This window comes from Podarcis liolepis (genome assembly GCF_965112155.1).
Source record: "Podarcis liolepis genome assembly, chromosome: 1".
Taxonomy (NCBI): Eukaryota; Metazoa; Chordata; class Lepidosauria; order Squamata; family Lacertidae; genus Podarcis; species Podarcis liolepis.
The window spans coordinates 41,201,290-41,225,410 of NC_139554.1; the positions used below are offsets into that span (position 1 = coordinate 41,201,290).

General features: G+C 40.1%; 1 protein-coding gene across 1 annotated transcript in view; it reads left to right on the forward strand.

The window, feature by feature from the left end:
* The window catches only part of RYR3 (ryanodine receptor 3), a 279,454-nt gene that overhangs the window by 192,576 nt on the left and 62,757 nt on the right, over window positions 1-24,121 (forward strand). The window contains exons 61-71 of the mRNA XM_083504663.1: window positions 448-552; window positions 1,104-1,153; window positions 2,278-2,338; window positions 3,257-3,495; window positions 4,925-5,006; window positions 7,759-7,889; window positions 10,133-10,450; window positions 12,496-12,736; window positions 15,316-15,403; window positions 15,534-15,626; window positions 19,462-19,482. Coding sequence (XP_083360789.1) covers window positions 448-552; window positions 1,104-1,153; window positions 2,278-2,338; window positions 3,257-3,495; window positions 4,925-5,006; window positions 7,759-7,889; window positions 10,133-10,450; window positions 12,496-12,736; window positions 15,316-15,403; window positions 15,534-15,626; window positions 19,462-19,482 — 1,429 coding nt within the window. The remainder of the gene's footprint in view (window positions 1-447; window positions 553-1,103; window positions 1,154-2,277; window positions 2,339-3,256; window positions 3,496-4,924; window positions 5,007-7,758; window positions 7,890-10,132; window positions 10,451-12,495; window positions 12,737-15,315; window positions 15,404-15,533; window positions 15,627-19,461; window positions 19,483-24,121) is intronic.

Genomic DNA, 24,121 nt, shown 5'->3' on the forward strand with positions numbered 1-24,121 from the left:
CATTGAGTCTGAGGGTAGGCACCATAGCTGGTCTGATTACTAACCCACCATTATCTCATATCTGAAGAGTAGCTGCCAGATGGGCACTCAGTACACCTACTTCTGTATAGATACCTTCACTGAAGCACAATTTGAGCAAAGAATCCTATCACAGATGGTGGGCGGGGTATTGAAGTTAGGTCTCACCTCTTGATGGGTTCTGGTGCTTGAAGGATATCCTTGCATGACCTAGGAAAACATTGCTTATCCTGAGGGTTCTTTCTGGTCATGAAAAGGAGGACATCCTGCCTTATTTCACACTAGAATCTTGAAATGACCTCTTGTCCTGGTGGAGTTAACTAAAGTTGCAGTATTAGAACTTAATAATAGTAATTTATTTCTGGTTAGATGATCTTTTGTTCCTCAGCTGTTGGAAGCCTCCAAAACTGAGAGGTTTCCTCCACCCAGCAGAGATTCCAGAAGCCTCTGGAAGTCCTGCCTTCTTGAAATGGATGGGAGGAGTCAGCCATCAAAGGATGTTCTCCTTTCCATGACAAGAAAGAGCCCTCAGAAGTAAGTCCAATAATTATTTCCATTCTCTTCTGATGACTTTTATCTTCTCAACTTCATTTTGTCTTGCTTACTATTTGGTTACTAAAAGTAGAACTGATAAAGCAGAAAGTATAAGTTGTTTTTCCCCCTGGTGCCATAACCTTATGTAGCAATGCTTTAACATAACTGTTATTTGTAATCAATATTTTTTTTAATTTGAATTCTCTATTTTTTCACATTCTTAAGTTCTTTTATTTTGTACCTTCAAAAAGAAACGACCATCACAGAATGATTTGGTTACATAACATATAGTGGTCAAAGAGCTTATTTGTGAAACAAAATTAAAAAATCTTTAGAATAGTATTCACTTTCCCCCTAGATGTATAGAAAATAATTTCTAAATGCATTTATTATCAAACTCAGCTTCTGTTTAATTCAAAACATACTTTGTATCTTTGTTTCACATCTACCATTCTCACAGTTGCTCCTCACGACTGTATTAATTTATTATCTAAACAAATCTTTAACCCCTCTGTATTTTTCCTGCTGTTTTGCATTCTTTTCGGCTTTAGCCTTTTCTGCAAACTTGCTGCTCTTGTTAGACATAGGATTTCACTTTTTGGTAAGTTAAGAAAGATTTTCATTAAGTTATCATCACAAGTTGTCTGGGATATTTCTGGGTTGATGAGAAATTGTTGAATGCTTTTTAGCTAGTAATCATGAAAAGGATTTTTTTTTTAAAGATAAAGTATCCCTGAACTGTCCCTTTGTAGTGTCCTTTCAAGCTCTCCTGCTGTCATACCCTGGGACAATTCTGTAAAAATTGTTTACGAGTCCCATTTCCTGCTTCTGTATCAACATACATCTGCTTTGTTTTTTCTGACTACGGTGTTATCAATAATATATTTAAGCAAATGCAGAAGAGCATGATAATATCATGCAAAGTACTAGATACTACTGGAAGAGAAGTTTTAGTATGTTGTGGAGGAGCAATCGTAGCATCGTGCTAAGTACAATATACTATCCTTGCACAAACTGCACAGAAACTTGATAATTTGCAGAGTGGTGCTATGGGTGGTGGTGGTGAGTTTCTTTGGTGGAGCTCCCACCGTTACCTAAACCCTTTTGGCTTCAACTCAGATACATTTCCCCCCATAAATGTTTTTTCAGCCAGGAGCTAAGACTATAAGACTCATGAGTGAGGTCCTTACTCACAAGTGTGAAGGGAGGGCGTGGAGGGAAATATGGGAGAGCCACTTACAAGAGGCTGAAGAAGGGAAATGCCAAGGAAGAAAGACTTCTGAAACTTCTCTTTGAGACAATCATAGCACAGAGCTGAGAAGGAGCATGGGTGAGATCCAGCTCCCTTCTACTGAGGCATTAGACCACAGATTGGAGCCTTAAAGGTGCAAGGCACATTCTGCACATCTTCTAATCTTTTGGATTTTTGGTTCCCCTGAACACTCTATATATTTTCAGATTGGCAGTTCTCTAATCAAAGAAATCCAAGTAAATTATGAATGGGGGAAAATATAAAAGGCAAGTAGAAAGGGCAGTCTACATGCTATCCATTAATCTAATAATTAGATGATGTAAGAAGAAAAATCAACAAAGATTCCAACTTTTGTTAAAAGAATATTCGATTTCCCCAGCATAAGTGGGTTTAATAAATGTATTAATTTTTATTTTACCTTTTTAAAAGGAGAATTTAAAAGAGCAACACATTTCCCCATTCATTTTGAATAGGTAGTGATGCTGCTACAATGGTTAGCTGCCTACACATCTTAGCTCAGACACTAGACACAAGGTAAGTTTACTCCTTTTATCAATCCTATATGTGAACACTATTTCACCCAAAGAATTTTTCCCAAAAATATTTCCCCCCCCCAAAAAAATGAATTATTGGAACCAAATTATTTACTTCCCAGCAGAACATTTTTCTTGAAAGCTATGTAGTAACATATCCCATATACTGTTCAATTTAGGCTGTAACCTTATACATATTGGCGAATATGCTCACTGAATTTGAGGAGACTTACTTCTGAGTAGACATCTGTAGATTGTATGGTCAGGAGGTTTAGTTGAAAGCAAGGTGTAAAAGTGGTGAATTTTGCAGTACTTAAAATTCATCATTAAAACTTCAGACTTGGTGCTGTTTTCATTTCCTGTAGAGGTAAATTTCAAAAGCAAAAGTAGAAAACGATTAAAAATATGGTTATAAAATTTCAGTTTTTAAAAGTAGTTCACTTCAGCTTTACTAATCTATCTTTTTTAGCAATTGAATCTAAGCAGGAGTGCATCCTCTATTTCCCAAGCAGCACCCCTAGGTGGCATCTGAGTCTGAGAAAGAATCTGCAAATGTACACTGAGCAATAACTGAGAAGCAGAGGAAAGCCTCTTTTCCTGATACATGTGTAATGTTCGTATCCCTGTGCAGAAGCCTGCTAGAAGTAAGTCTCATTTCATAGCACCAGGGTAAATAATCTCACCATTATAGGACTTGGTGCAAGTGCACTAAAATTAGCTTCCTCACCATAATTTCCTACATAGTTTCTTAGCATGCTTAGTAAGAACTGTTGAATAGCCATGTAATTACTGGTATATGTCTGGTCAATGTAGACACCTATATCTCAAAGAAACAGACATTAATTGAGGAAGTCTTGATTTGCTATGGAAAAGTATAGGCATTTGATTTCTAAGTGACGTTCTATAAATTGTCCTGTAGAACCGTCATGAAATCAGGTTCAGAGCTGGTTAAAGCAGGACTGCATGCCTTCTTTGAAAATGCAGCTGAAGATCTGGAGAAGACATCAGAAAATCTTAAACTTGGAAAATTTACCCATTCCCGTACACAAATTAAAGGGGTCTCGCAGAATATCAACTATACAACAGTGGCATTGTTGCCTGTTCTAACATCAATTTTTGAACATGTTGCCCAGCATCATTTTGGCACCGATTTGCTATGTAAGTCTTCTCAGTTTTATCTTTGATTTTCAAATATTGTTTCAGTTGTAACTAGGAACAAATGAGGATTCCACTGCTCATTCCAAAATGGGTCAAGGCTTTGCGCTCAACTGAAGTTGAAACCATGTTTTAGAAGTGTTCATTTAACTTACTGTCTTATTTATTCTAATATGCTATGAGCTATGGCAAAATCTGAAATAAGCTGCATTATATTTTCATTTTTAATACATAGATTCCATGGAAGCTGTATGGCAGCTAATATGCTTCCAGCCTCATATATTAATAAATTTTGAGCCCTTTGTGATGAATACAGGGATTTTGATTTCATTCAGGGATAAATTAACAGTAGCCTCCTGAATGTTGCTAGATTTTCATTCTAAGTGGTCAGTACATCCATTTTATTTATGGAGGATTGTCACATCTTGTCTGAGAGGTCTCCTGCAGCAGAAATTCAAGTGATGCAGCTTGTCCCAGAATAGGATGCAGCGAAGGGTGGGAAGTTTGCCTATTGAAGCTTTGCCTGTTATTCAGTTGCTAAAAACAGAGGGGAAAGTTGTCAGCCTCATTAAGTACTTTTCCTAGGCAAAGGGTCTTACATCAGTGCTGGCTGAAATATACCAGGAATTGGTGGAGACTGATATCCTATCTTCTGTGTGGTTCACAGGGGCCATGACTGTTTGAAGTTAATTAAAAGACTCCCACTGATCCAAAAGTCTTTTACATCAGGTTCATAGGGACTGTGTGGGATGAGAGAGAGAGAGAGAGAGAGAGAGAGAGAGAGAGAGATGGGCCTTGTGATTAATTAAGACAGCAGTCCAATTTTAGAATTTTGTTAGGTCCAGGAACACATTGGATGGCATATCTTCCATGAATCCTAGAGTCATTGATCCAGCACAGGCCTCAATTCGTGAAAGGAAGGGAGGAAATTTTTATCAGTTATCTTTCCCATCTACAACCTTCTGTTCCAGCGAGCCCCCTAATCCTAAGGGGCAAGTTTTCAGTGGGATGCAGGGAAAAGAGCAAATCAATGAAAACCACCTTCCCCTTCTGTGAGGGGAGGACAGAAACACTCTTCCTGTGAGTGGAATTCTGATTACATGACCTTTGTATCCAGCCAAAATGGCTGCATTGGTATAATCATATCATTGTAGAATAGGAAAGGACCTCAAGCGCTGGCAATTCAGAAATCTCAACTAAAGCATCCCTGACAGATGGCCACCCAACCTTTGCTTAAAAACCTCTAAGGAAGGAGAGTCCACCACCACAATTTTATTTAGAAAATTATATAAAATTGAATAAAGCATTAGGAGAGTACTATATACAACAATTGGCTGTTGTTTGGGTAAACTGTATAAAGAGGTCAAAACATTCAATTTAAAAATATGACGTAGCTGAACATAAGTGTTTTCTTTTCTTTTCTTTCTCCCAGTAGGTGATGTCCAAGTATCGTGCTACAGAATTCTTTGTAGCCTGTACTCTCTTGGAACTGGAAAGAACATTTATGTTGAAAGGTACTTAACAGAAAAAAAGCTGAATACACTATGAAAAGTTGCTCTAAGCATATTGCTGAGTTAAGAGTGATTGTGCCTCTATAAAGCACACCGGTAACCTTTGGTAGCTGAAGCCTTTCCTTACAAGCAAGCTAAACAATACCTTGTATTCTCCACTGGGCATTAGGACACTTCCAAGTGGGACTGTGTTGTCCTACTGCTCAAAGGCAGGAAATTTGGTTGCTCCAAAGGTAGTTGGTGTGTCCACCTCCCTTCAAACATTAGTTCACTTTCTTGTATTCAGAATGTATTGGGAAAGGCTTCTAGAAGGCAGCCTTGAGGCCTGCAGTTCTCACCATGCCCCCTTTTACACTTCAGCCGCACCCACTTTTACATCCCAGGTTCTCCATGGGTCAATGCAGCCTTTGGCTCAATAGCCACTCTTGGCTCACTGGAAGCCAGAAATGTGTCAGTGAAATGTTGCTCTAGAGTGTTTCAGAACACCAGTGTGTCTGCATTTTTTTAAATATCAGTTGTGAAAAACTGAAGCGGGGGACATACAAATCCAGACAAAATAAATGGTGGCAGAAATGAGACAGGTAGAACAGCTTGCCAGTATTAGCTTGCAAGTGGAAATTCACACAATTGTGGTGGTCACAGGACTCCCTTCTACATATTGAGTACATTGGTGACTGTCAGGGAAGAGAATGTAGTGGTAGACCACCCTTGCTTGCCTGGCTCCAACTGTGGGCCACGTGGGGAACAGGCCAATTGCCAATCACTCGGCAGGGCCTACCAAGAGCTGGGACCAAACATGGTGTGTAAACAAGTGCTGCCATGCTTTCAGCTCCCACGTGGCTGCCTGTTAAATGTGCTTGGAAATGCTCTAAAGCCTTAAACGTACCAGTATTGCCCGCCTGTAAGTCAGGGCTGGCCCACCCATGAGGCAAGGTGAAGCGGCCATCTCAGGCGGCAGCAGATCTGACCTCCACAGAATGCATTGTCCACTGCTGCTGCCACCGCAGCGGCAGCAATGGCTGCACTACGTTCTTTGGAGGCCAGATCCGCCTCCTCCTTGGAAGCACCCCTAGTGCTGGCTTTATAATGGCCTCTTGACAAGTAGGAGGCACAGCTGGTTTCCTTCTCCCAGGAGAAAATGGCAGGGACTGCCATGTAGGGTCTCCTGGATCCTGCACCCGCCCAGTGTGATTCAGAGCAGGGTTATTTCCCCCTTGTGACGGCCTTTGATTCCCACTTTAACCATTGGGTAAGGTACACGGGTGGCGCTGTGGGTTAAACCACAGAGTCTAGGACTTGCCGATCAGAAGGTTGGCGGTTCGAATCCCCGCGATTGAGATAGAAAGGTTTTGGGGGTTTTTAAAACTGCTTAGGTTTTCTCTTTCCCCTCCGCAGTTTGACAAGCCCCACACGCAATGAAAGAGATCATATTATGAGATAATTATTTGCAAGGCCATCTATTATTACCATCTCTCTCCCCTGCATCTAACTGCTTAATGAGGTTCCTTCCTAGATGTTCTGAACATTTTACTTTTTGTAAAGCAACTTATGTGCAGTTAAAACTTTTTTAAAAAAATAACCTTCTGCATTAACTGCTGATGTTAAGGAATTATTTCCGTAAGGGTTTTCCCCCCAATTCTGAGTTGACTTCACCTTCTGGTTAAACTGGCTGACATTCTCCTCAAGTGATTAAAATATTTTAAAGGGGCTACTCAATTTGAGATTTTCTGACCCTCAACAGTGTAAGATTGTGATCATCAAAATTATACTGCTGAAATGTAGAAAGCTTTGACTAACTAGGAGGGGATTTTTGTGTGTGGAAAGACTAAGCTCTATCTAGCTCTGGTACTGAATTTCTGGGCCAATAATTCTTTAATCACTATTTTAAAACAACAAAGTGTGTTGTTGTGGCATACTAAAGATCAACGATTTTGTTATGACAGAAGTTATCATGGACTCAAGTCCACTTTTCAGATACATGAAATCTTGGATAAAATTATATTGTGGGAGTCCAGTGGCAATGAGTTTCAAAAAGGTAGTGACTGTTCATGATAGATTAAATCTATGTTCATTGTGCACACCTTTTGCAGTAGCCGGTTAGTGATAATTGGTGGGGATAAAAGAGTTTTGTGGAGGAAAGGAAGGGCCAATGGGACCTATTGGTACTGTGTCCAAGGGCACCCATTAACTTGAAGCCAGCCCTGCACCCTTGATCTCACACCCTTTTCTATTTTCTGTGGAAATCAGTACAAACAAAATATCAAGCCATAATAATGAATCCAGTTTCCTCCCCTTGCCGCCAGATTTCAAATCAAATAATATACAATTGGTTTATTAATTTGATCAAAATAAATCAATCTATTCATTCCAAAAGGTTATTACTAGTATTGAATACTGTAAGGTACAGAAACCTGCCTGTACCAACTAAGATTATGACTTGAGAGTGTGGCTTCATCTATTGCTCAAGGAAAACAATTTCTTCGACTGCTACTTTTGATTATCCACAAGATGTGGTTGAACATGACACTGCCTTCCAGATTTAAATATACTTGCTACCCAATTATACTATCTAATTTGGAAACATTTTTGATAGGGAAGGACCGTTAAGAAAACATTGCAAACAGAAACTTGCTACTGATAAAATAAATGTAATGTGTGAACTGGATTTGAAAATAGTTACTTCAAATATATTGTGGGGTTGGTTTTTTACTTCAGATGTATTGTGAAAGAACTGATGGTGTTCTTTTGTTTACAGACAACGTCCAGCTCTTGGTGAGTGTTTAGCGTCTCTTGCAGCTGCCATTCCAGTAGCCTTTCTTGAACCTTCTCTCAATCTTTACAATCCGCTGTCTGTCTTCAACACAAAAACTGCCAGAGAGAGAGCTAGTAAGTACAGTACTCTGCTACAAAAAGTTGGACTGAGAAATAAACTGCATCCTTATTGTCTGTTTTTAGACCTTTATTGCACTGTATTTGCAACTATCGTCATATATTTCCACTTAACTCCTTTGATAGTAGTGTTTGACTGAAATTATTGGGGAAATGTCTTGGAATGGATATGTTTACAGCTTAGTTAAATGCTAAGCATTTAGCCAGTTCGCCGTGCTATTTTATCTCTGTGCCCATTTAAGTGCATTTGTGAAATTAGGTAGCCGCACCAATCTATCTGTACATACTATATTCATACTTGACTTTTCATGCATTCAAACGATGATCTTATTTAGATTGTTTACACCGATACAGTCACAAACACCCAGACATAATTCTGAAGATTGCAGAGGCTGGGGGGGGGGGGGAATCACGATTATACAAATGGTCAGGAAATTAAGTTTGGTTGTCTCTGTCACACTTTACACTCTCCATGAAAATCCAGCCATAGAAAACCTAAGGCCACATTTCATGAAAGTGGTTTTGAATGTTTAAAGTGGCCCTGGATTACCATTATTCGCCAAAACAAAAACATTGGAAGAACAAGCGCTTTGAAGGGAATCAGGTTGTTAAGAATTTGGAATGCAAGGAAATTTGCTAATAGAATGGCAAAAATTCTCTCTCTACTTTATGAAATCTTGAAAGGTCTGAAATATCATTCTGATAAAATCAAGATTTGGACTCTGCCGTTTGTTATCTTGTGATGCCTCTGCAATCTAAAACATTTCGGAGTAAACGTATTTCGGAGCAGGGGGTGCTGTAATCGCAGCAGGAATACAATCTGTATGACACCTAAAGAATATGAATGGGAACTTTCTGAGGCTCCTCTTTCTCCATGGCTATTGTTGGTTCCAGATTGGGATGGGGGGGGGGTGGCTATCCATTAGTGTTATCCAAGCCAAAAATTATTGTTGGCCAATTGCTTCCCTTTCTTCCACTCCCTGAAGCAAAGTAGGAGCTGAAGAAGCCCTCCTATGGGAAAGAGGCAGGAACATGCTGGCTTTAGCTGATCAAAGCAGAGAGGCTTAGAGCTTTGCTTCTCAACAGCAGTTGATGAAGCCCCCTGCCCCCAAACTTTATTTCCTCTGGAAAGAGAGATGAGGGGTATCTTGGCCTCAGTTGCTGGTGGGTGGCAGTGTTCATGATAGTGGTGAAGAACAACACTCAAGGAAGCCTTGCTGATTTATCCTGATGTGGACAGGCACTCAGGGCACCAGGGCAACACAGCAGTCAAGTGATCCTCAATCTTCCTCACAATCTTTGAGCTAGGAAGGCAAGGTGATCATTTCATAGTTGGCACAATATGCTTCACCCACCTCCTGCAGCTTCAAAGTTGGGGAAAAGGCTGGTTGCTTATTACATAGCCAAAGGGTGATGCCACACACACCATCCTAAGTACAATGACCATAAATGTTAAAACCTAAGTGGGTAGCAGAAGCCGATCTGATATTTTATAATTTATCTGTTGTATTTGATAAATGCACTGCATTTATAGAAATAAAGGTTCAGTTCGTTCCATTATTGGAATGAATTGATTTTAGAGTGTGTGCTGTTATTGCTTTAAACTGTTTTGTGTAATTGTTTGTTTTTAATTGTTTTTAATTTGCAATTGTTTCATATGTTTTTTATTATATTGCTTCAAGGTACAATTGGTGATTCATAAATGAAATAATAATAACATTAAAACCTTTTTCAATTGCTTCATGCCTATTTAATCCACTTCCACAGAATGCAGTAAACGTAAAGCCATCTTTAAAGGAACATGCTCATCTTTTGTTCAACTGTACTTTAGTTGCTAACATGCTATTGTTTTTCTGGCATATAGTATTCTGGCAGCACAATCATTTATGCCACAACATCCTGCTTTGTGTAGATTTTTTAAATGGCATAGCATTCAGTCATGTGACTCCACAATAATCAGAAGTAGTACACATTGTAAACACAGGTTTACTACATTATCTGATTTTGAGAGCTAGGCCCAAACTGTTATGGAATTAATAAAAAGCTCCATGTAAAGCATGGAACCAATCAAAAAACCATTGCTATTGAACAGTAGAGGGAACTAATGAATCATGTTTGTATCCGTGCAGAATCTGTCAGAGTTACGGTGGAAGTAAAATGATTTAAATTGTGCTTTAGCTGTTTTAAGCATTAAGTATGTTAACCGCCCCAAAATTATTGTTATGTGTCATAATATGAAGTTTTAGGCATGCCTGAAACCGTAGAAGAAATGTGTCCAGAAATCCCTCACTTGGATGGCTTAATGAAAGAAATAAACAGCTTGGCAGAATCTGGAGCCAGATATACTGAAATGCCACACGTGATTGAGGTGATCTTGCCCATGTTATGCAACTATCTATCATACTGGTGGGAAAGGGGGCCTGAAAATGCTGAAAGTACCGGCCCCTGCTGCACAATGGTAACTTCTGAGCATCTCAGCATAATACTGGGGAACATTTTGAAGATCATCAACAATAACCTGGGGATAGATGAGGCAACTTGGATGAAGCGAATAGCAGGTACCTTGTGGCAAATTTCATTTAAACAACTGATTACTAGAGCTGTTTTATTTGTCAACACCAACAAAACATTAATTCTCCAATAGTTGTACTTTTTTTACGAAAGCTTTCTCTCACAGTCAGATTTACATTTTAGAATCAACGTCTTTTATTAAATTAGTTAAATGGTAAAATCTAAATAATATATGCTTGGTTCAAAAATTGGGGGTCCTGCATTCCTGAACAAGTACCTGGTATCATTATGTGTTTGGAAATAATTTTTAATATCTGTAGAGCTAGGAGAAAATACTATCCATTAATTAAGCGCATGTAAGTCTCCCTGAAAACGCTTGTGGCACAGACCTGTCCTGTTTTTAAAGCTACAAAATGGATGGATACATATATGAAGAGTTCTCATGGTTTTCATTTGATTGCATCAGATGTGGTCCACAGCAGTCAGGAAAATATTTTCATCTTTCATTGAGACAAAGGCCTAGTTTAGTTGTAGTGTTACCACTTTTTAATTTTACATTTTGTGGGTTCTCCAAAAGAAAACTCATTGAACCATCTTAAGAAGAATGAACAACAAGTTGGTGCAGTCAGAGCCCGGCACTCAGAGATGCAGATGTTGTATGTTGCTGGCGTGGTGGAGAAGAGCAGAAAAAGAGTGTGCCCAGGCAGGGAGGATATATAGCTACTCCCTCTTCCTGTCAGGGTACAATGGGAGTGTTTTTGCAGAGTTCTCTCTAGCAAATTTTACAAGAAGACTTTGTGAGCCTCAGCCCTATCATGTGACTATCTAGCAAATCATGAATTGTTGGTTTGACTGCCTTTAAATATCCAACAGTCCAATTGGTTAGTTACATGTGGCTTGGTTAAGCCACTTGATAGTTTGAGTACACTGTTTCACATATACAACATTTTTAATGAAAGAACCCAAGATCAGATACATAAATTCCCTGTCTTGAGGCAGGATTCCTATATATTTATTAAACATGTATAATGTTTATGCTTATTTATTTAAGCAAATTCTATGGTGTTTTACATAGCCAAAACAGATCTCTAAGCAGTCTACAGCATATCTTAAACCAGGCATAGGCAAACTCGGCCCTCCAGATGTTTGGGGCTGCAACTCCCATCATCCCTAGCTAACAGGACCAGTGGTCGGGGATGATGGGAGTTGTAGTCCCAGAACATCTGGAGGGCTGAGTTTGCTTATGCCTGTCTTAAACCATCAAATGCAATATTACAATATGTTGTGATGCCTGAAATTTGGTGAATGTCAACCTGCAGGTGTGACCACTGACTATCCCAGACAGATTGTCTGGATTTCTAAAAACTCAGAGATACACAGGTGAATGTCATCAAAATATAATGGTTAGAATTGACACTTGCTGATAAGTAGGGAAAATATTTTTGGACATTCCCCAAACTCGGCTGGAATTGTCAGCATTCATATGTGTATGTGAATATTCATCAAATTCTTGATATCGAGCGTAACCTAATATAGAAGTATTTCTGCCTGTATACTTTCAGGTAATACATAATCAGGCAGATATGACTTTAGACTCAGTTCATATATAACAGTGAACCATGGTTTATTGTTATGTTCATGAGCCTTGGTCTTGTACAATCCCTCACTATCACATGCAAGGATAAGAGATTTAAATCTCCTGTGTCTCATTTGAAACAAACAATGATTTGCTGTTGCATCCAAACTCACCAAACTATGGTTTGTTCAAACCAGTTTGTTAACATGCCAGGATAACAAACCATTATCAGTACAAACCACCAATTGGTGAGTTCTGGGTGCATCCAAAATTTCAGGTCATTTCTATACAGAGACAAGTTACATTTCCTCCCCAGAGGAGTGGGGAGCACACGAGCCCAAGATTTAAGTCAGCCCGTGCAAATTACAGGAAAACATGGTTTGTTGTTGCATTGTACTGACGTCTACAGTCACAGTGCTATTATGAAGCTAAACTAGAATGAATGCATTTGTTACTTTTTACAGAGTAACAAAATATGTTTAAATGTATATTTATAGAAATGTGTTTTGTATATAGTGTATGCTCAGCCAATCATTAGCAAGGCCAGGCCGGATCTGTTGAAAAGTCATTTTATCCCAACACTGGAGAAACTAAAGAAGAAAGCCATAAAGATAGTGATGGAGGAGGAACAACTGAAAGCAGACAGTAAAACGGATACCCAAGAAGCAGAACTCCTCATTCTAGATGAATTTGCAGTTCTTTGCCGCGACCTTTATGCTTTTTATCCTATGTTGATCCGCTATGTGGACAACAACAGGTAGGAGAATCTGTAACTAAATGGGATTAAATGATTTTTGTATTTATATCCTGTGCCTCAACATAAAATTTATGTTCCTAATTTTGCTAACAATAAAACAATATAAAACTAAAAATGGAAAACTACCTAAATGGTTAGTTTAGTTTAAAACAGCAACAGTCCATTCAAATAGATAGTAAAACCAAAACTGCTCTCCTCCTCCTGCCCTAAATTTTGTTATGGACCCCCCCAACCAAGCTCTGCTGTGTGGTGTGAGATTCTAGGGGTCTTGGCACTTAATCAGGATTGGTGTTTCCTTCAGAAAAGTTAGGCACAGAGGAGACTGTAGTGTCTTTAATATATATGATTTTGTTTTCACATAACTTGTGCCCCAAAGGTAACCTGGTTTCTCTTCAGATCGTATAAATCTTTTGTCTTTTACAAAATAAAAAGGTCCCCCTAGACCCAGTTGAAAGGCAGATAGTTCCTATCTAGGCCATACAATTCAAGGTTATTTCATGGATCAGCAAACAGTGTTAACTAATGCCAGCAAGTGGAATGCAAGTGGAAACTTTGATAGCTTTGACACCTGACACAAGGAAGAATAGACTGCTTTCTTGAAAAAATCAATAAGGGATAGAACAAAGTGAATGTTTCTGACCTCAAGCTTCACTAAATTTAGGTTAGGCAGGGAAAAGAACATGTGAATGATTGCCTTAACATTAACTTTAATTCTGTGAAGTACCAGAATAAAAACAAGAATTAAATATGTTAAAGATAAATGAGAGTATAAAAATGACACAGCCACAAAAACAGTTTAATTAAGTCGTGTCTGCTCTCTGCTTCCTGATACAGCTTACTTGTAACATTTTTACAGTTCAGAATATTTTAGTGTTGTAAAATTCTTATGAATGTCTAAAGATATTTAAATGGAAGAATCAGCAATGCCCATTAAAGTATAAAATCATTTTCTGACTTGAAAGCTTGAATCCAAATGCTGCGTGGCAGTTTAGACAATTCATCATCAACAAGCACACATACATATTTAAATACAGCACAAACTTTTTCTTAAGCCATATCTGTTTTAGAAACAGTGTATAATTCTAGGGGAAGAAATATTCTAGACCACTTTATTCATCTTATAAAGTGAGCTATATGCCCTGGAAGATGATACCAAAATGAATGTGCAAATCATTAAAGTGGCCGCAGGAATTACTATCAGTTCTGTTACAAAAAAATCTGCAGATGTTGTTGCTACAAAGTAAATCTGGTTGTATCAGATAGGGTGGTGGTTTTATGAAAATTGAATACAGGCAATGACTGATTTAGGTGCATCCAAATGACATGTGATCATGCATGTGTAGACAGTGCTGAACCTGGAAGTAGCCCCAAAATGCCATTAAGAAGTCACAAAAGGGGCCAGAACAGGGGCAGACTGGGCTTACACATGTTCCACCAACACATGCTGGCGTCCGGAACATAACCCCCACATAAAAAGGATTGCCTGTACTTTGAATTGTGATACATGTCATAAATAAATCCTATTGGTTGAATTGAACTTGCTTTGGGGTTAATGTGTATAGGTTTGCAAAGGCTTCAATACTCCACAGGCTATAGAACCTCCAGATGATTCTGAATTACAGCTCTCATCATCCCTGGCCATTGGCCATGCTTGCTAGGGTTGATGGGAGTTGTAATTCAGCAATGCCAGGAATTCCTGCAGTTCCCCACAGCAGCTCTACACACTTACTTGGAGGTATGTGCCATAGAACTGAGTGGGCAATAGCCAGTTAAACAGTTCTGCTCACTCAAGCACTTTGGCTGCACAATGAAACTTTCTCTCACGCTCCCAACGTGTCCATCACTTGCTCTCTCAACCTGCTCTGGAGGGTTGGGTGAACTCCCAGAATATATTTGTGGTGGGCATCTGGAGAGAGGAAGTTCAGTTGCAGAGAACTTAGGCTAGTGGTGCTGTTTACTTGGATATTGCCCAATGAGACTGCTGAGTAGAGATGCCTCTTGATGTATTAGCCCATCAATAAAAGGGAGTAGTGAGCATCTTTCCAACACCCATAAACACACAGTTTTACAATGCAGTATGGTGCTGCAGCGGGTGGCGCTATGGGTTAAACCACAAAGCCTAGGGCTTGCTGATCAGAAGGTCGGCGGTTCGAATCCCTGTGACGGGGTGAGCTCCCATTGCTCGTTCCCTGTTCCTGCCAACCTAGCAGTTTGAAAGCACATCAAAGTGCAAGTAGATAAATAGGTACCACTCCGGCGGGAAGGTAAACGGCGTTTCCGTGCGCTGCTCTGGTTCGCCAGAAGTGGCTTAGTCATGCTGGCCACATGACCCGGAAGCTGTATGCCGGCTCCCTCAGCCAATAAAGCGAGATGAGCGCTGCAGCCCCAGTCGGTCACGAGTGGACCTTAATGGTCAGGGGTCCCTTTATCTTTACCTATGGTGCTGCTATCATACTTTTCAGAAACAAAGTGCAGGAAGAAGCAATTGAAAGGGGAGTAGTAGGACTGGTAATGTTCAGTATAGAACGTGTTGAAATAATACTGTAGTCTAATAAATATATTTTGGGTTTTTTGTTTAGATCAAACTGGCTTAAGAAACCAGATGCAGATTCTGATGAACTTTTCCGAATGGTAGCTGAAGTCTTCATTCTCTGGTGTAAATCACATGTATGACAAAGATTCCTTTTTTTCATTTTTATAATACACATATTTAGAAATGTTATGCATATCTATAAATGTCACCGACCTGTTTCTCAGCATTTATGTAAACTGCATTTTGGTATTATATTTATTTCAGAATTTCAAGCGAGAAGAACAAAATTTTGTTATTCAGAATGAAATCAATAACTTGGCATTTTTGACGGGAGACAGCAAGAGTAAGATGTCAAAAGTAAGTCAGAAAGTATTTAGATTGGTCCAAGTGTATCTGCTAAATTATTTGTACTTTGTAACAATGACACAGACTGTAGCAAACTGCATTTCTTTGCCGATAAGTTTAGAAGTAGTTGCTTCTTAATATGAATATCAGTTGTATTTACCATATATTGTCATGTAAATTTTCTGACTAAAAGCCTTTTCCCCTTGATGCACCCACATGATGGGGTGAAAGTTTACCAGAAATGGATCTGAAGTACTTCTTTTTACTTTAGCTCCTTCCCTTTCCACCCAGCTGGTCTTGGGATTTTGATTCACCCTCCCCTGCCATATATTTCTATTGTACTGATATTGAGTTTTCATCTCCTATTGATACAGCAGACAGTTTGCTTTTCACTGTAGTAAAATAATATTACCTAAAACTTAACACATCATGGGGATATCAGAATTGTTAAGATATATCTGCTCGCTCTACACATAGCCCAAAATGTCACTAGAAAAACCTGTATAAGAATATCGGTATGGGAAGAACTGGGGATGCTAAAATGTCTGAAGCTACATCTGAAAAAGCCCACTCTTTCTGAGATGATCATGGGTATTTTTTGGGAAGAGGGTTATATTGCATTTCAGTAGAGGAGCAGGGAAGGGCTAAACAAAAAGGCATGGTATCAATCTAGTTATCTGAAAATGCAAAACAAATGTTTTTAGCATTTGACGGTGTTCGAAATAGTGTTAGAAATTAAGTCACTTTAATGCATCTGTACAGCTGAACACACTGAGATTTGTGGCGCATTCCTCATTCCCAGTGTCCCTCTGCTGAATCAATGTGTGTGGATTCATTTTTTAAAAATGCATTGACTCAGTGAGGGGCACGAAAATTCACCATTCAGGTGAGACCCAACTATCCATTGTCTCCCAAAGACGGGATCTGGATCATAACCCTGGACCTGATGTGTCTTTAGGAGGAGCTGTCCTTATGTAGATTTATCACATGGGGTGTGGGGGGGGTACATATGGAGAATGTATAATTGTGCGTGTATGAGCACAAATAATTACTGCCTTATCCACAAGTGACCCATTCTTATTCCATACCTGAAGGACATTTTCAGCTGTTCTAGTCTTCTTACTCTCTGAAACATACATGCTAAATGATTTTATACATTATAACCTGACATGTATCTGGTACTTTTTCAAGCACCCAATGCTGTCTTGTTGCAAATTATTTTTTAAGTATTTTAACCAGATATTGTGCCACAGAAAACCAAGCGTAATTAAGTACCAAGTACCTGTGGTTGGTCGTTAAATGAAATTTATTATAAATAATAATACTTCTAAATTTGGCTTTCTGCTATTAAACCAGTTTCCTGTTGTTAAACCTTTCTTGTCAACAACCATATATATATATATGAATGACCAGATGTGTGATTATTTCACTGTAACAGTATTGAAGTATCTTTGCGCAATGGAAAAAAGCAGTCATGATAGGTTTGTTGCTTTCATTATGTCTGCCCCTTGGTATTCAAGTTTTGATTGGAAAAACTATCCCCTGGCCAGGACTTTCACAGTTGATAACTGCTTAAAAATTTGGGATTTGAGACCATTATCAGTTGAAATGTTGAGCGTAGGCATCATTTCTATGTCAATTTCACAACCAGTCAGGGGCAGATTTTCAAAAAGAATCCTGAAAGTCAAGATTAGGGACAATTATTACTGGAACTAAATCTTCCTCCCTTTAAGAAGTTCTGTCAGTCTGGTTGTGGTTTGTCCCCTGTCTTTTTCCCATTGAAAGTAATCATCCACTTTGTTTTGGGGGCACATACAGAATTGACTTATGCAGACAAGAATAGCTTGGGAGCTTTGAAAGACTGCTTTCTCCTATGCTAGCAAGCTGCCTTGGCAGGCAATGTATTTCACATATACATGTTCTAGGAGTCCTGTGAATTAAGATCTTTAAGATACTGGCAATAGCACATCTCGGCAGATGTAACTTACACTCATACGGGTCTTAAAAATTGAGATGTTGTTTCTTGCACACACAAAGAGAATCAAAATCTACACATTATTAATACTTCAGAAAGGAATAGCTTAGCAACAGTACTTGTTGTGGCAGTGGGAATAGCTCGACGACAATATACACTTCTTTAGTTGAGAAGATGAGCTAATGGAGTCTATCCATGACTAAACTAGCATGCACACATGAAAGAGCAGGCCCAAAGGCCTAAGAGGAATTGGAAAGGCTGGATGGGTTAAGCCAGGCACAGGCAAACTTGGCCCTCCAGATGTTTTGGGGCTACAACTCCCATGATCCCTAGCTAACAGGACCAGTGGTCAGGGATGATGGGAATTGTAGTCCCAAAACATCTGGAGGGCCGAGTTTGCCTATGCCTGGGTTAAGCACTGCTTAGGAAGGCATAATAGGCTTCTTCCTCTCTGGGCTGACGTTGCAGACTAGGCCGCAGTCATGTATCACTGGGCAAGGAGGACCAGAAAGTGGCGTCTAAAACAGTCATAGCACACAAAGGTAGGAAGCCAAAATTGTTCTTAAAAACACAGTTACACACAGAGAGAGAGAAAGATAGGAAGATGGTAGGCAGGACAGAAGCAGGAGACGCTGTTCTCAGCTTTGGTGGGCAATGCCAAAGAGATAGAACTGAGGCGCATTGAAACTCCTGGGTCAGGCAAGGAAAACAAAAAAGGCAGCAGGCAAGAGAAAAATGACTTCTTGAATCTCTGCTTTGGCTAGCAAGAATCTAGGGGGAGCAGGAAAAATAATGGATCCCTTAAAAGCACTGGCAGAGGAAGAGCATGAAGCTCCACCACTGCTTAAAAGGGCTTTTGGAATAGGCAGACTAGCGAAAGTGTTGAATCAGCAGCTGAGATTGAGAAGCCTAATGAGCTCCCATGACTGCACATGCTCAGACTTTAGAATCTTAAGGGTGGCAGAGGAGAAGAAGAGAAAGAGCAGCATCGATACCAAGCAGTACAAAGCTGTAGGATTGACCAGACTTCATCATTATCCTGCTTTGGAAGAATACGTTTGTAAGAAGGAGTAGCCTCCCTGGCGTGGGATAGCCACTCAGGTTCTCGGAGTGGCGTGTGAACCCTGCAGCCGAGGGCGGAGCGAGCCTTCCACGGGGGCAGAGCAAGCTGCCCCTGGCGGACATTTGGCGCGCCACCCACCCGCCACTCCCAAGCCTCCCCCAAGCTGTCAAAACAAAGGAGGAAGGGGGGAAGGCTTGGGAGTCACAAGTGGGCAGTGCACCAAGTGTCACTCCCCTCAGTGAGGGCACCCGGGGTGGTCTGCCCCCCGCCCCATTTCCTATGCCCCTGCCTCTACCCCAGGTTTTTGAAGAAGGGGGTTAATACTGGCTGTTTCCTATTGTCTGAGCCATGGGAAATGTCCACTTTTGAGTGGTGCCTAAATATCAACTTAACAAAGAAGTCTCAAAGGTAAGGCATCCTCCAGAATGCCATAAAATAACCAACTTTTCAGCCTTTTATTATTCTTGATAACATCCCAAAAGAATGGCCAAAAATGTATAATTCACTTTTCCTGTGTTACTCAAACTCCGTGTTGTGCTCACTGGCTAAAGATGGTTGGCTGGGAAATTGGAATGCATTATGAAAATTAAAATTGTACATATGGTATGGAATACATAATATATGTATCTGTTGAAATATGTTATACCAACTTTACGATTGTATGCAGAAGATACATAACATAAATATTACAGATTTACAGCTGAATGCTACTTTAAAAAAAAATGCAACTATTTTGTTAAGCTTTATCAAACTGAATTTATTTAAAGCTGAGCAAGTTTTTTAAACTTTTTTTCCTGATAATATGGCAGCAGATTGCTCGGAGGGGAATGGTAAGTTAGTGAACATTTAGTCTGAGAAAGATGGGTTACTTGGGCTGTACTGTGAAATAACAGATTCTTGTCAATAGGTTACTGAAACAGATACGCCACTCCATTAATCTGTTATTTTTTAACTTTGTGTAGGTGTTTTCATGAAGGAGGCATGCAGATGTAATTATTTCTTTGTGCAGTTTATATCACATCTATATTTATCTAAACATGATGCAGTATTTACATATTCATTTATTTCATGTAGCCCAGTTCTTAAGATACTGTTTGTTCATAGGGTGATTCACATACCCCAGACTTAATTAAGAGAACTCAGGGTGAATGCTTACACTTCAAGAGCAAAGCAGAAATATATTATAGTTCCACAGTCAAGGCAGAACTCTATACAGGTAACTCACAACTTGTGTGCATTCAGCTTTACATGCTTGATAAATAAAAATAAAAGGGGTGGAAAGCAGACGAGCATTTGGGAAACAATTCCACCCACCCCGGAAACCCGTGTGTTTTAACAATATGCAATTTTGGCTTCACATGCTACCTCCGGAACGTAAGTTGAGAGTCACCTGTATAGAAATGACGGCTATAGAACGTTTGTTTGACAGCCAGTGTGCAAACCCAGGGCGAATGCATATCACAGTTCCAAAATGCAGGGGGGAAATACAAAATTTGTTATTCATCACAGAACTATTTTTTTAAAAACTCTCAGGTTTCGTTTAGAAAAGCAATGTCCTTATCCATCCCTGGAATAGGCATGTGTAGGTCAAGATGTAGAATCATCCAATTCTAGAGTTGGAAGGGTCCCTGAGGATCTTCTGGTCCAAACCCTTCCATGCAGGAATATGCAACTGTCCCTTACAAGGATCGAACCTGCAACCTTGACATGAGCCACACCATGCTCTGACCAGCCGAGCTATTGGTGGACTAGCTGTAGTTGTGTGTCTCATTAGAAGAAGAAGCTAGCCAGTTGTGCCGATGAGTTTCTATGTTACATTATACAAAATAAGAAAAACAACCCAATTTTGCTTAATTTGCATAATTGATTCAGTCACATAACCCAACTTTTCTTGTTGTTGCATCCTAATAATATTTAGCAGCCCCATGAAAAACTTGCATACTCACATTGAATACAAATTGGCATCCAAATGATGCTAAAATTATCAAATCATTATGTGCAGATAGATGCACAATTTATTCAGTGTCAAACACATGTCAACGGCAATAACTCTGAATACAAGAGTTGCATGTGAAAAGTATGTTTGAAATGCAGACTCAGATTTTCAGGCTATATGCGTTTATATTCCTTTATATTCCTCGGACATGAGCAGACAAGAAGAAATGTATCTTGAATTTTGAATCCTACAACTGATTTGAATGGCTTTATATAATGAAATCCAAATTTATATACTGAGAGTCATGCTACATTTTTGGAATAGACAGATTGAGGTCTGATCTCTAAATGCCCATAATGTGGCAGCAGACATGCGGGGGGCGGGGGAGGGGGAGCAAGGCCAACCTGAATTTAGCCTCTACATCCCTCCAAAACAGGTGTCTAATTCTGACAAAACTGGTAGTAGTAAATATTAACTTGTTATGGTATATGTGATCTCAGCCCGTAACTTTATGCACATGTACTAGGTCAGGGATCTAACAAAAGAAAATATTCACACAACACATTTTCATGCAGAATCCAAAATAGGAATTGACTGTTTTAACTGAATCAGAAGTGGGGTGTCTGTGTTTGATAACTGGCACAAAAATTGAAAGAACAAACCCCTTATAAATGTTACACTCTTTTTAGGCTATCTAGCTTTAGCATATTTAAATATTTTGCAGAAATGTTTTAATGTACCTCTATCCTCCAAATATAGTTTCCCAGATTCATTTTTTCATGTATTTCAATACACTGTTTTTGAATCATGGACCCCATTCCCTTACACAGCTTCACAATGAGTATCTTTCAGATGTGAAAATCAGAAACTTCAAATAGAAAACACTGTGTTAAGGCTCAGTATTAAAGCATCCTGGTAAATGAAGATTATAAAGTTTATAAGGCGTTTGCTCTTTAACTTTTACCTATGTAATCTTACCTGCATAGGTAGCAGCCTAAGATGAGGAAGACACTTCGATTCTGATCCTATGCATGTCTACTTAGTAGTAAATCCTACTTAGTTTGGTGGGATTTTTGTTTCAGAGTGCTCAGGGTTGCAGGCTTTGTGAATTTGTGCATGAGACCCGATAATGTTTTCAAAATGTTTGTTGTTCATTCAGTAGAAGGATAGGATTTCAGGGCAGAAGGAACTTTCCAGGGGAAGGACTTTCTAACGTCAGACAAGGGGAACTGTGTCCCTCCAGATGTTGTTGGACTACTACTCCCATCATCTATGTGCATTGGCCATTCTGTCTGAGGCTAATGGGAGTTGGAGTCTCATAACATCTGGAGGGACACTGGTTCCCACCACTGCTTTATCTTCAGAATTCACAGCAATTAACTTTATTATCTAAGTTGTTATCAGCTGACAGGGATGACCGAATTACCTAAGGCAAGAAGCACCTGACAAATTTCACAAGACGAATCACCTATTACAGCATATAACAGTGTAAAGAATTAACATCATGTGACATTGTTTTAAAAACCAGCAAACATCTCTGGCTCCAAATATGGCTTTGTAAATTTTCTCCAATATTGTGGTTTTATACAGTGCCCCCCACACACTGCTATCAGTTTCACACATTAGTGTATAGCTTTTATAGGCTAAAGAAATAAAGATGCACTGAAGAATAGATCCAGAGGCATTCATAATCCAGTTTTCAAGTACAGTCGTACCTTGGTTGTTGAACACTCTGGAACTCGGACATTTTGGCTCCTGAATGCCGCAAACCCAGAAGTGATTGTTCTGGTTTGCAAACATTCTTTGTAGGTGTTTTGATTAGTCCGTGACGTGCTAATTGATATATTATCGGCAATTAGCTCTTTATGGCAGCTTCGGCAGGTCCGGCACACTTCCTCTGCGCGATTCTGCTCCTTCTTCTCCGTCACGCCCAGCAGAGTAAAACACAGCAGCAACCTGTCACTTAGTTTCCCACAAACACACAGAGCACAGTAATGTCCATTTACAGCTCTTTTATTGCATCATTTTCTCAGATATTTCCAGGACTTCTCGCAGACATGGCAAACTCCCTCTCTCTCTCAACGATCGGAGAGGAACAGACAGGAAAGCTCCTCCCAGCTTCTAAAACTGACGTCAGAATGCTGAGGCATCATGGGAACAACTTAACCTCTTAAGTTCCAACTCCCATACCCCCTCTGCCACACATTCTGACAATACCTGTGGAACATCCACGTAACTCTCAGGTTCACACTGTGCGAAACTTACCAACGCACCTGTGGCTTGGTATCTTTCCGGTGGAACACCCTTCGTTGTGCGACTGGATCGCCTGGGCACAAACTCAGATGTTACCTCTGACTCACTGCCACCAGGAACTGTGTCCTCAGCATCATGGGATTCCCCCTCTGACTTAAAGCGTTTTCGAATCCTCTCCATTACACTCACAGGAGAACTGGGCTCACTCTTGGCCTCCCTTTTAACAACTTGTGGAGATGCCCCACCCTGCTCCAGACCTTGATCAGTGACCTGATCGTCATCAGCAGACTCAGCCGCTTCTTCCTCCCCCTCAGAACCTTCCTGTTCTGAATCAGAGAGACACTCTGAGAGAACATCACGCTTGACAGCAGCCTTTGACTTTTCATCCTGCTCATAGAACTCAGCGTGTTTGCTGATCAGCAGTTTACTCTGATCACCTGATGGGAACGCAAACCTCCATGCATGCGCTGCTGGCTCATACCCACAGAAGATCATTTTCCGGAACTTGGATCCATCTGGCCCCTGCAAAACTTTAGTCACTGGCACAGATGCTTCCGACCCAAACTTGCGCAAAAAATGAATCTGGGGTTTCCTGCCATGCAACAACCCAAACGGTGTGTCACCTACCACTGAATTGTAGGTCCGATTCCAGGTGAAGCTCACATACCTGATTGCCTCCAGCCAAAACTTTGGTGGCAACCCAGACTCCTTCAGCAACACCTTTGCAGTCTGGACCAGAGCCTCACATCGGAGCTCTGCCTCCCCCCTCTGATTGGGTGAAGTCACTGTGTGACGTATCCCTTTCTTGTGAAAGAACCTCTGCAAAGCAGAACCTGTAAATTGAGCACCTCTGTCACTTGTGACAGCTTGCACTTTGGTGGCAAACCTTTGTTCCACCTCCTCAATCCACCTTTTGATCAGCTGTGCTGCATCATCCCTGGATTTGAGACCATGGGTCCAGGAATTCTGTGTAAAATTATCCTGCATCGAGAGCAGAAACCTTGACCCTCCCAGACTTGGTTCTTTTACAGGACCAAACAGATCTATGTGAACTAGCTCAAAAGGTTTTTCGGTTACCCTATCCACCTTTGGGTAACTGCACCCTTTTACCTTTGCATGTCTGCATGCTTCACAATCCATCGCACATCCACATTCTACAATGTGGCAACCGTTAGCGACCTCGGGTAGCGTCTGTAGTTCTTCCACAGAGCCATGAGCTGTCCTAGCATGCCAAGCGTGTACACATGCATCATGATTGGGAATTGTAGCACGCAGTGCTT